Consider the following 11,845-nt stretch of genomic DNA (forward strand, 5'->3'; position numbering starts at 1 on the left):
TATTGTTTTACAAAGGGGCGAACCTCGCCCCATCCTTGCTGCTGAACGACTGAGACTTTCGAAGATGCCCATTTCATCCCCAACAATGATCCAGACAGCTGTTACCCATGTTTCAAACAGGTGTTTTTTTAGCTTCCCACAACCTTCCCAGTCTTGCGTTGCCCCTGTCCCAATTTGTTTGCAATGTATTGCTGGCATTAGATTCAGAATAAGCATGAAGATGATGAAGTGAAAGTGATAAGATATATTTTTTATCTGTACTGTTTTCAACTAATTGTATGTCAAATGGATTTGCAAATACTCACATTCTGTTCCAAATGGAATCAGAGTTGTATGTGAAAAACCAGCATAAACAGACAAGGAAGAACACAACCTTTGTCTTCTCTTTCTGTTTATTGATACATTTCTTCTTCCTCTTTTAAACCCAGCATAACAGATTATTATTCTATCATGATATTATTTTTGTACTTATACATACATGTAATTCTAGTAACAAAATAACAATTCTTCTATGTACATTGTTGTTTTTATTTTACATCTGCTTAAGCAATATAAACATTTTGTTTGCCAGTAAAGACCCTTTAATATCGAACTGAATTGAAGTAGAGTGAGCGACTGTGTGCTGGAGCCCAGTAACAAGCTCTCTACCAACATCTTGTGTCTTAATGTTAAAATTGCATCAAGGACATCATTTTGTGTTTTGTAACTTATTTTGACAAAAGCAAATTTAAAAAAAAATCATGGCAATCATAATTTTCATAACTATAATAATAAGTATGTGGAAGTTTACAGTTGGCTTCATTTACTGTATTTGTTTTTACTGGGATGCAGGAATTATGGTATTTATTAAGTAACCTACATATTGTTTGCAGCTCAGCTTGGACTCTGCTGTCAATGCTGTTTCAATACAGTACAACAAAACATAAAAATGTGCTTGATGTGCGTTAAAGTAACTACGAGGAACATTTAACTGTGAAAGTCGTGTGCTTCCTCTGATGATTATAAATGACCTCTAACAGCAAACGAGACCATCAGCGACAAAACTGCTATTTTTATGTAGTTCTTATCAATGTCTGTGCTCGGGTCCAATCACATATATCACATATAAAATGACATACAAATAAATAACCTTATCCTGATCCATCCTGAGATCTGTCACTCACACCCAAAACAAATGGATGCACTGCCAACAGATCATACCGCTTTTGTCCAAAGGGGGCGCTATTCCATTTAACAATGTGCATACAAATAATCTTCAAACAATACCAAAGATGCACATATCATTTGGTCCTCAAAACTCCAGAGGTTGTCTTTAACATTAATCATTTTGAATTTGAAATATTAAATTAAATGTTGTCTGATTTTAGATCATGGTTTGATCTTTGACTCGACACATTCACAGTGAGAGTGTTGTATCCAATTAAATCAAAACCTGTAAAAGTGAAAAGTGCGTGCCAAGTTTTCAAGTATGAAACGATGAGTTCTACAACTCTAAAATAATATGCTGAATGCTGTGCTGAATATTCCCCGGAAAGCTAAAGGATGATCTCTTTATGAAAGGTCAATCAGAGGCCTCAACAGGCCTGGAGGTCTGATTCAATCACATTTTGGTTTTATTCTCCACTTCCCTGGAATAAATAAATAAATGTCCAAATCGAAGCTGATTCAAAACACAGTTCTGTGGGATTCTGTTTTCCTGTGGGCTCGGATTAAAGAGTCATGGCCCATTTTTACGACATAAAGACCTGAGGGGATAATACACATCAAGGGCCGAGCAAACGGTGGGGATCCAGAGGATTTACCAGATAATCCCTGAGAGTTACACTGATGTGTTGTTATCTTTTGTTCTGGTTTTATAAACAGAACCTTGTTGTTGTTAATGTATTTCTCAACATATTGCCATTTGTGTTAAGTTGGTATTCTTTCTTTTTAACTGATTGATGCTGTGTAATTTCATGTCAAGTTATGTTATGTTATGTCATGTTAGGATGCCGATATGTTTGTTTTCCACCTCCAAACATTTACACATACCAAGTGCAACGAGTATTACCTCATGAATTTTTATCTGCTCCTGAGATGAGAAGATTTAAAAATGAAAATAAGTTATGTTTGAAATGTATGAAGAAGCAGCCACATCAAATGTACTTTTTCGTTTCTTTACATTGCTTTTGTGAATACCTTGAAAAACAGTACTAAACAGTATTTTATTTATCTAAAATAAAAGCACAAATTTGTGGAAATACCATGAGTAGAAAAATGCACTGATCTGCCTTCACAGTGGATATTTCTTGGCTGAGCTTTCACACAGCATTGGGACAACATATAAACAAAATAGTTTCATGGCTGTCAGCAAAGTTTATCAAAGATCTAATTCTACTGATTGCACAGACTGCAGGGTGGGTGATGACATGACCTCCAGTATGGACCATTTCTAAGACGTTTCGTTAAGTTACTGTATAAAATGTGGTACTTAATGAACCTGTAAATACACCTATTAACACTGTCACTAACATCTCTGTCATGTAGTTAGATGGCTTTGCCCATGATGAGTAGGCTCATTAAAAACACCATTATGAAAAACAGCCACATGAAAAAGCGATCCAAAACTTTGGCGACCTTCTTCCACTCCCCAGTTCTTTTCTGCGTGGCCCTTGTATCTCTGTAGCAGTTGGCTATGTACTCGATGTTGCGCAGCAGCTGCCGGTCATTGTTTAGGGAGCTGCAGGGAGCCTCTCTCTCGTTCCTCTCGCCGTCACTCACGCCTCCCTTCCTGCTTCTCTTGTGACCCGCTGATTCTCCACAGTCCATGCTCATGAATATGCCGTTCTTCCAAGTGCTGTAGTCGGTGGTCGGGTTCCTCCCTATTGAGCCCACAGGACTCATCATCTGATCCAGGTCTTCCCTCTCCTCCGCCATCACAGAGCCCACTGTCTCCTGTCCTCTCTCCATTTTGAAGGCACAGTCCTCTCTGCCGGGTCCCGCCTGACCATTCATGGTGCAGTTGGTGCTCTTAACAGGCGGAGGCTCCTGTTTCTCCGCCTGTGGTGACATGCAGTTCTCCCCAACTTCATAAACAAAGCACATTCTGGCCATGTGCTGCAGGATGAGCTGCTTTGCCCACTTGGGAACGGGCTTGGCGTCCGGACCACAGTGGTGTATGTTCATGATGAAGATGGTCAGGGCAGTGGAGGCAGTGATCATGGTCATTGTCGCAATGTAATACTTTCCTGTGGAGGAAGAGGAAGTCAACATCTGTGTTGGGGAGGAACAAGTAACATTTTTCAAACTTAAAGCAAAACAGCTAATGATGTAGACTGATCCCATTATCTTTCAGTCTGCTACCCGACGAGGACTCTCCTTCATCACAAGTACAGATATTGACACAAATGATAATACTTGCACTTGTAAAGAGTGCGTAATCTGAACTGGATACTTGTGTCAGCCAAGAAATCAACCCTAGTTCATTATGATCTGTAACCTATTACATTTTGTTGGATTTGACCCCATTGCATTGCCCTTACCAATAAGTGGCACGTTCTCAGAGGGCGGCATGATCTCTGCAACCAGCAGCTGAAAAACAGTGAGTGCCAGCATCACGGTGACGCCCAAAGAAACCTTCTCTCCAGAGTCAGCCGGCAGGTAGAAGCCCAGCGGCGCCAGGAAGGAGATCATCACACATGGTATGAGCAAGTTGAAGACATAAAAGGACGCTCTTCTCTTCAGTTTCAGCGTGTAGGTCACATCAGGGTAAGGGTCGGCGCAGCAGCCATACAGAATAATGTTCTTCTTAGCCGGCATGCCCAGCACCTCCCACTCCACGTTGTCCACCAGGTCAGCCAGGTCAGCGCTGTCCATGGCGTTCACGATGTCGAGCTGGTTGCCGTTGTAGGTCCAGGAGCCGTATGTGAACCTGCACTGCTGAGCATCGAAGGGGAAGAAAGACACGTCCACTTTGCAGGAGCTCTTGGTGATCGCAGGGGAATCCCACATTATCTGGCCATCATGTCGGATCACCACATTGGTGTCCATGGGGCCAGTGAAATGGTCATCAGCACTGAAAGACAAAGAGAAGTTGTCTGGACAGAGAAATTAGAGCAACAGTGTCCATGTGTATTCCAGGAGCATATAGGTGTTTTGGATATCTTTAAAAGAGCGGAGAGCAGATGGAGAGCGATTTGAGGAAGAAACGTGATCAGGAAACAAAGGCACAAGTTCACCAACTGAGGGAGGAGTCAACACATTTAGCAGAGTTGCACTCATTCCTCAGTGTTGTGTCTGCATTTTATAGTTTACCAGTAATGCTAAGTGTTTGTTTACATGTATCAGTATGCGGTCAGTGGATATAGGAAGCTGCTTTCATAATCCTGATCTGATCACATTAATGTCATCAGAGGCATCTCCTGCTCTCCTGAGACTCACTCATGTGATAACTTCCTCCTTCCTCTTCCTGATGTTCATGAATCGATAATGCAATGGATCAAAATATGCAAATATTATTATTATGACTATTTGCAATGTCATTTTAGACTTGTTTATTTTGACGGCTGGGCAAAGCAATTCATGTGCTTTAACATACTTACAGTAAAATAGAAAACAACAGATAATAGAACCACATGGTGATTTAACTCAAATTATCAAAACATAACTTATTCCTTAATGAAGAAAACTCCTTCACACAGTGACTTTTTTGGTAGGTAACTTTGACCCATTGGCAGCTTTAGGTGTTCATCAGTCCCAGGCAGTTGAAATATTTCAGTATGTGTAATTCTGTCTGTATTATTAGAATTTTTATTACTGGTGTATAAAAAGCAGGCAGAGGCCCGGACACTCCTGTGAATAATGGCTTCAAGGAATGTTCAGCTTGTGTCTTTAATACTGACCTACAGGAGCCACACGGGGGACAATAACCCAATGATTAACTCAATACCAGTCCGACCTACTTGTTATATAGGACTATATCAGGTCTCCATACATAACTACTAGGTATGCGGATGGTATCGAGTCCATCGTAATCATCTTTATTCCATTTGAGGTGTGCATCAAGCCACACTTGCCGTATCCACAAATATGCAGTCAAAATTTGGTTTCGCTCATCCTGTAAAACATTGGAAATAATTGGCAACAAACGGGACAAACTGCATGTTAAAATACATATGATCAGAATATAAAGAAGGCGTCTACAAATGTGTTGGTATCTGCACAGCTTCTTTTCACACGTAAAATCGTGTTGTTTTACCATGTCGATGATTTGTGACAGTGTTATCTGCAGGGTCACGTTCAGGATGTTGTTGGTGTCCTCCACGGGCCTCAGCGCACTCGTGTAGCTGGTGAATAAGTCTTTCAGGAGCTTCTGAGCATATTTCCCATGAGCACACCAACAGGCTGAGACAAGGAGAGAGACAACTCTTGGTCGTGTATGTTGTGTTTCAGTGGATTTTGCAGTGATCAGTGATGTGGATGCTGAAGTGGGAAGAAAGGGAGAACAGGAGTAGAAGATGGGAATACATGACAGATGGCATCATGGGACAGGGTGGATGTCAGGGTTGCCCTTCTATAAACCTCTAGAAAGGAAGAGATCAGACAAATCTGCCATAATGTACCAGCAGTGACTTTCCCTCTTCAACTGTGTGTGTGTGTGTGTGGGTGTGTGTGTGTGTGTGTGTGTGTGTAGGTTTAACGTGTTCACTGAACATTTGTGTATGAAGATGAGCCGGAAACAGAGAGATTAAACATGCCCATGCCGCGAAAACTGTGTGTGAAAGTGAATCATAAAATAACTCGTCTGTAGATTTTTACATGTGCTATAGTTACATTATCATCACCCTCCAGGAGACCAGAGAGGACACGTATTTTAAACATGGAGACGTTATTTATATTTTATGTGGGGCTTGTTCCCAGTGTCAATCCGGTGGATTTAGCCAGATGTTAAGTCTGAAACGCTGCCTCAATAAAGCCTCTGATACAAAGAAGGTCTCCGGGATTATGATGACAGCAAATCCCTCAACAACCGGCTCCAAGTTTACACATTGTGGGCAACAGCGTTTCTGCAACTGGAATGGTAATGTGAGAAGAAATGGATGATGCAGACAATATATATATATATTTTTTTAAATAAAGGCATTCTTAAAATGAAATGCAGCCTGTAAACAAAGTTGTATGCACATGCTCTCTGTCAAAACTGCAAAGAAAATAGATTATCGAGACAACTTTATAGATATATGCACAATATATTTGAACTTACTTGGCAAAATAGTGACACTGAGAAGCAAAAGGAGTAAAGTTTGGACTCTCCATCGTTTCATCTTGCTGAAACAGAATGATCCTCATCCAAAGACCATTGGAGCTCGAAGTTTCGTCCGCTAAAAATCAAAATCAAAATCAAACATCAGAAGAGAGGACAGGTGTGGTTGGTGAATGCAGCTGTGTTGCGTCTGTGCGCTGCACAAGAGCACCGAGTGCAGTAATAACAGTGATGGAGGGAGGCGGGGCAGAGAGCACATGTTAACCTTGCACACACACACACACACACACATACACACACGGGCGATCACAGCCTTTGGACAAATCTACCTGTAACATAAAACGAAAATGAGAGTGGGTCTGTTCAGGAGCAGCACCGCGGACAGCTCCCAGCCTCGCCCTCTTATCGAGCTGTAATAATAATCCCAACATCGCGCCTTGTTATCATCAGGAGACGCCTCTGATTAAATATGAAACCTCCAGGATGTCTGTGATCCGTCATTCTTCTCTGACAGGCGGCTCCTCCCCACCTCAGCAGCCTCGTCGCTCTCCTCCGCTCACTTTCTCTTCCGGGGTGCCGCTGCTCGATCCTCCCTCCGGCTGGAAGATGTCGCATCCGAGCGCGTCCAGCAGCTGAGACCCGGTGGATGCAGACATGTCGCAGGGATGTTGAAAATGGCTGGATGATGATGATGATGATGATGATGATGATAATGGTGATGATGATGCCCCGTGTTTGTTGGTATCCGGCAGTCTTCGGGTCCCATCCTGCAGCCTGATGTAATGAAGGCTGTTGTAACAGCGTAGGTGTTGACAAGCCCCGTGCGTGAAGGGCTGTGGGAGAGATCAGAGTTAAACATCCAGCGGAGGTAGGTTCTCTGTTCGTTTCTCAGGCTTCGCAGTGAATGCATGCTAGTGACCGATCACTGTGGTGATGGTCACTGAAAATCTGGAAATGATTCACGACCTCATTTGCCTGTGTGGGACGGGTGTAGCGGAAATTCTGCTTTGTGAGGTAGAGAGTTGCTAAATCTCAGAGGAATCTTAGACTCGGCGTGATGAATGAGATCTCTTTGATACATGCAAGACATGGAAGACAAGAGTGTTCTCTGTCGTCCTCCTAATGTTACTGAGGAGGTTACCTTCATGTACAACAATCAATCATCTCTTCACAAAACAATGACCCCCTGAGGTTTGGGTTGACCATGTCTTTCCCCAGGCAGGTGAGGCTTTGATGGTTGAACTGATCGTCAGTTTGCTGTTTAGTTAGGACAGTAAATATCATTTTATCTACCTTCCTGTAACCGCCCATATAGAGAGACTTTCCCCCCAGAGACCTCAGCCAGAAGGCATTCTCCTCTCCTCCTCTTTACTAAACTAATTTCTCACACAGGGCTGCAACTAATGATTAATTAACGATTAATCGATTAGTGTCGTGTTGATCAAAGCCAACAAATACGTCCTTGGATGTCTTGTTTTGTCCACAACCAACGATATTCAATTTACCGTCATAAAGAAAACTAGAAAATATTCATGTGAGAAGCTGGAATACCAGGCGTTTGGTTAGGGTTAAGAAAAGATCATGTCTTGACTTTTCTGATTGTGTCGCCACAAACATGGCTGGAAATTGTTGCGATGTCTCTCTGAAAATGGTAGGTTTTTCAGATGCAAAATGCAACAAAACATCTCCTTAGAATAAATCCAGTGGTTAAGCGTTGACACGCCCTCTCAAGAAGTGGTCTCTTGCTTCGGCAGCCATCTTGCTTATGGACTGATTAGGTTTAGGTCCAAAAAGCACTTGAAAATACAGCAAATTCACCGTTCAATCGATTAATCGTTACAGCTATAGTGTGATGACCATAGCGAGACAATGTAAAAGATGTTCTTTAATCTGATCTTTTCAGACCAAGATGCTACAAGGCTCAAATGTCTTGGGGCACGAGCGGCCTCTGGTCATCAGAGTATCGTTCTCCTCCTGTGTTCTGGGCACCGTGCTCCTGCCTCTCTTTGGGCTGATCACGTGTGTCTTCATATCCTCGGTTTTCCATTTTGATGACTCCACCGGTACACATTGCCAGGTACGGTCCTTATAATTATGTCTTTCTCCTGCTGCCACATGTGTTTAGAGAAACTAAGTCACTGACTTGTGTTTTCAGGTTCCTAATTACCTGCCGTCTATCAGTGCCTCCATTAGTCTCAGTCCTGAGTGTCACATATGGCGGTTCTGCATCGGGCTGCACTCGGCGCCCAGGTTCCTGGTGGCGTTCACCTACTTCAGATTTTACAAGGCACGTTTTGCATCGAAGTTCCCTGAGAGTCCGCTCAGCTGTTTGAACCTGGCCTTTTCTATTTTGGAGAACCTCGGCCTCTTGCTCCTCACATATGTATCATCCAGTGAAACGTACTGTGAGTAATACATGTTTAAGATACTTTTATTAGAGATTTTACTGTTCTTTTGATATCCAGACTGGTCTGGTTTATGAAAAACCGCTATTAAATTTGCGTTGGTAAGTTTCTGCAAACTGCTGATATGTTGAAACTGCATTTCTTTATGTTGCAACTTTACTTTCTTTAGGAACCATTTTAAATGTTATGTTGCGTCAATGCTGTGCTTCTGCTCTAGTTAGATTAAGGCAAAAAAAATGCCTGGTTATGGTTAGGAAGAGCCAGGCTTCGGTTAACCAGGTTCTGTCTACACAGCCACAGCTGGAAATTGCCTCAAAAATATCTTGTGGTTCCACCTTTAAAAATTCTGAAAGGCTAGGAAGGTTAGGAATAGATTATGTTTCGGCTTCCCTGGATGTGTGACCTCAAAAGTTGCTGGAAATTGTCATAGTGTATCACTAAAAATGTGTGTTTTTTAGCTGTAAAATGCTCCAACATCCAAATAACCAGTGGTTAAGTGATTAAAAATGTTGAAACGCTGTTTCAAACACTGGTCTCTTGCTTCAGCAGCCACCTTGCCTATGATCTGGTTAAGTTTAGGCCCAAAAAGTAATTGGTCAGGGTCGGCTGAGATTATGCTTTGACTCTAGAAATGTGGAAATGTGGAAATCTGGAAATTCTAATGACTTGTTCAAAATACCAATTTTTCAGCTGGAAAAAGCCAAAAAATAATCTTGAGTATGTTTGCTGTCTCTCGCTTGGCAGCCTTCTCACCTATGAGTCATGCCACCTCCATCCCCTCCACCAGCCTCTTCATCTCCAGACATGAAAGTCAAACGTTGATGTGAAATAAATGAAATGCACAAATCACAGATATCTGTGGTTTGCAAAAACATACCAACATTTTTATCCTGGCGACTGGGCTGTGTTTGAAGCATGATACAAATCTGCATAAGCTGTAACAGGCAGGTTGATGCATTGATTTAAAATTCAGTTATTAGACAATTAGACAATATTGCAATAATACTGTCCTTTACTGACCAAATTCGTCTCTCTTTTTGTATATTTTTGCCCTTCAGTTGTTCATAAGGAAGGTTTTGTCCTCTTTATTATCAGCTCACTCATCTACATGTCGATAACCTGCCGTTTATGGAAGGCCATTAAGAAGTATTCATTAAGTCCTGAGGTAAGAGATGCCAGATCACACGAAGCAGACTGAAATCTCTCATGTTATTTTCAGCTCTTCAATCAGATTCTGTATTATTATTATTTTTTCTTACAGGATGCAAAGTCTCACCACTGGAAAGTGCGTTTCTTACTTCTCAACGTATCCTTCTGTGCTTTTGCCGGATTCTTTTATTGGAAACACAACATGTACTGTGAATCAGGAAGTAAGTGTGACATGAGTTCGATCTTTCTGCTTCAATCTGTAAGTGTCGTTACTGTGCTCAACATCCATTTTATCCTCCTGCAGGTTATACGCTTTTTGCCCTGTTTGAGTATCTCGTGGTCTTCTCCAACATGGCCTTCCATCTCACAGCAGTGTGGGACTTTAAGAGCCGTGAGGTCATGGTCATTTCGTCCTCTGAAGATAAAGAATTCTGACTAGAAACTGAAGGACTTGGTGCTAATTGTACAACCACTCAACCACCTGATCATGATAGCCTTGATCCTGCAGAAGAGGAAGACTGGGATGGCCTTTTCCATATATTTCCATGATATCGGCTCTCAAGGCCTTAGGGGCTGTCAAATATGAAGTCAAGATAGGCATATGTTCTACTGTGTGGTCTATTCTAAGCACTTTTTTTGTTTTGCTTAATTCATTGATGCCTTTACCTACAGTACATGCTGTATTTTATGTAATGTGAAATTTCAACTTTTGTACAATGTACAACAAAAACGTGTGGTCATACTGTGTGTGCCAAAGTAAAGTGACAGTTCAAGTATGTTGGGCTTTTATTTTGAAACACAAAAGGTGGTAAAATTACTATAAATTATGTATTAGAGAATGAAACAGTGGTATTTTTTGCACCATTCAGATTATCCTCAAAACATTTGCCACAATGAGCTACTCCAGCTGTCTGTTGGGAAAATACTTTGTCCTCCATTTCCCTTTTTATTACTTTTTTCAAAAAAAATCTAAGCTTTTAATGTTTTTGTTCAAATGCAAATGTGTAAATGTGAGTTCTCTGTGCTGACTGTAGCCATAATGCCCTGTTGTTAATCCACTGCAGGTATTATGATCACACATTGCTTAACCTACACTGACCTAAATGCTGCCGCATAAAAACCTAGCGGCCCAGCTGCCAAGTGCACACACAAATCACTGTAATCACTGTACTTCTTTAATAGCTCCAACAGCATGTGTACTACACCCATTATTATACCTATACCGTGTTATTTAGCTGTGCTGTATCTGCACCCCAATAAGATAGTAAGGCAAGTTAACTCAAAACATGAGCATATGCTTTACTGCACAGCCAAATTGCAATGCTTCATCCCCCCCCAGAATCTGACACCGATGATGCAATCATAGGCCAAGCATGAGCAAGATGTCTCATGTTGGCTGCAAGGCCTTGAATCAGACTCACTTAAAACACAACCACAATACAGTATGTTTACTTTTTACTGTCCCCTCGCTAATCTACATTAGCCTTAGCATAATTAATGAATGGAAACAACCTCCAAGATACAGAGAAGTACAGACTTGCAAATAGGTTATATGATGAATGAGAATAGTTTCCTGATATGTAAATATAATATGTAATATATATGTAAATATAAATATAGATATGAATATATATCATTTATATATCAATAACTAATTTCTTAGTTTTTTAATGTAATTTACTTACAATCGACTGCAAAAATATGATAAGAAATATCTCAGTAGGGTCTGTAATCATGAGATAATGCAAGAGAAAGTAAATAACAACATAAAGATGCTTTTTCCCGTGTTGTGAAAATGTACCTAAAAGTCCCACTTGACTAAAAGTAAATAATATATTGTGTTAAAAATAGTATTTTGGTGACAGTGAAAGTCAGCCATACAATTAGTTATTTACTAGTAATTAAAAAAAATGAATGGAGTAAAAATGCAGGATTTGTACAACATTCACATGACAGAAACTGAATCAAATACAATTCACCTGTTTGCATTTTAAGGCATTTATCAGATGCTTTTGTCCAAAGTGACTTACAGTAATTCATACATTCATAC

The 11,845-nt window shown here is 40.9% G+C and overlaps 2 protein-coding genes across 4 annotated transcripts; one reads left to right on the top strand and one right to left on the bottom strand.

Annotated features, from left to right (window-relative positions):
• Nucleotides 1-387: 387 nt before the first annotated feature.
• On the bottom strand, nucleotides 388-6,892 carry chrna10a (cholinergic receptor, nicotinic, alpha 10a). 3 transcript variants are annotated; one of them, XM_037117522.1, is made up of 6 exons: nucleotides 6,571-6,710; nucleotides 6,242-6,359; nucleotides 5,237-5,382; nucleotides 4,941-5,095; nucleotides 3,522-4,054; nucleotides 388-3,227 (listed from the first exon to the last, which is right to left on the bottom strand). In XM_037117522.1, the coding sequence occupies exons 2-6, from the start codon at nucleotides 6,300-6,302 to the stop codon at nucleotides 2,527-2,529; spliced, it is 1,596 nt and encodes a 531-aa protein (XP_036973417.1). In that variant the 5' UTR covers nucleotides 6,303-6,359; nucleotides 6,571-6,710; the 3' UTR covers nucleotides 388-2,526. The 3 variants fall into 3 exon arrangements, with proteins under 3 accessions (XP_036973417.1, XP_036973412.1, XP_036973406.1); XM_037117517.1 differs by lacking the exon at nucleotides 6,571-6,710 and adding an exon at nucleotides 6,771-6,892 and having other exon boundaries at nucleotides 4,941-5,382; XM_037117511.1 differs by having other exon boundaries at nucleotides 4,941-5,382.
• LOC119030141 (post-GPI attachment to proteins factor 2-like) lies at nucleotides 6,592-10,571 on the top strand. The gene is made up of 6 exons (XM_037117533.1): nucleotides 6,592-7,109; nucleotides 8,145-8,318; nucleotides 8,397-8,646; nucleotides 9,705-9,811; nucleotides 9,908-10,016; nucleotides 10,100-10,571. Exons 2-6 carry the CDS (start codon nucleotides 8,151-8,153, stop codon nucleotides 10,228-10,230), a joined length of 765 nt encoding a protein of 254 aa, XP_036973428.1. The 5' UTR covers nucleotides 6,592-7,109; nucleotides 8,145-8,150; the 3' UTR covers nucleotides 10,231-10,571.
• The last annotated feature ends 1,274 nt before the right edge of the window (nucleotides 10,572-11,845 follow it).

The sequence above is a fragment of the Acanthopagrus latus genome, chromosome 2 (assembly GCF_904848185.1).
Source record: "Acanthopagrus latus isolate v.2019 chromosome 2, fAcaLat1.1, whole genome shotgun sequence".
NCBI classification, from domain to species: Eukaryota; Metazoa; Chordata; class Actinopteri; order Spariformes; family Sparidae; genus Acanthopagrus; species Acanthopagrus latus.

Bases quoted from the DNA above. Each gene is read 5' to 3' on its own strand.
- chrna10a (XM_037117517.1), bottom strand. From the start codon at position 6,302: ATGAAACGATGGAGAGTCCAAACTTTACTCCTTTTGCTTCTCAGTGTC. The intron at 5,383-6,241 runs GTAAGTTCAAAT...TCCTTGTCTCAG, and splicing joins CAGTGTCACTATTTTGCCAA to CCTGTTGGTGTGCTCATGGG. The intron at 4,055-4,940 runs GTAGGTCGGACT...TTTGTCTTTCAG, and splicing joins GATATAGTCCTATATAACAA to TGCTGATGACCATTTCACTG.
- LOC119030141 (XM_037117533.1), top strand. From the start codon at position 8,151: ATGCTACAAGGCTCAAATGTCTTGGGGCACGAGCGGCCTCTGGTCATC. The intron at 8,319-8,396 runs GTACGGTCCTTA...TTGTGTTTTCAG, and splicing joins CCACCGGTACACATTGCCAG to GTTCCTAATTACCTGCCGTC. The intron at 8,647-9,704 runs GTGAGTAATACA...TTTGCCCTTCAG, and splicing joins ATCATCCAGTGAAACGTACT to TTGTTCATAAGGAAGGTTTT.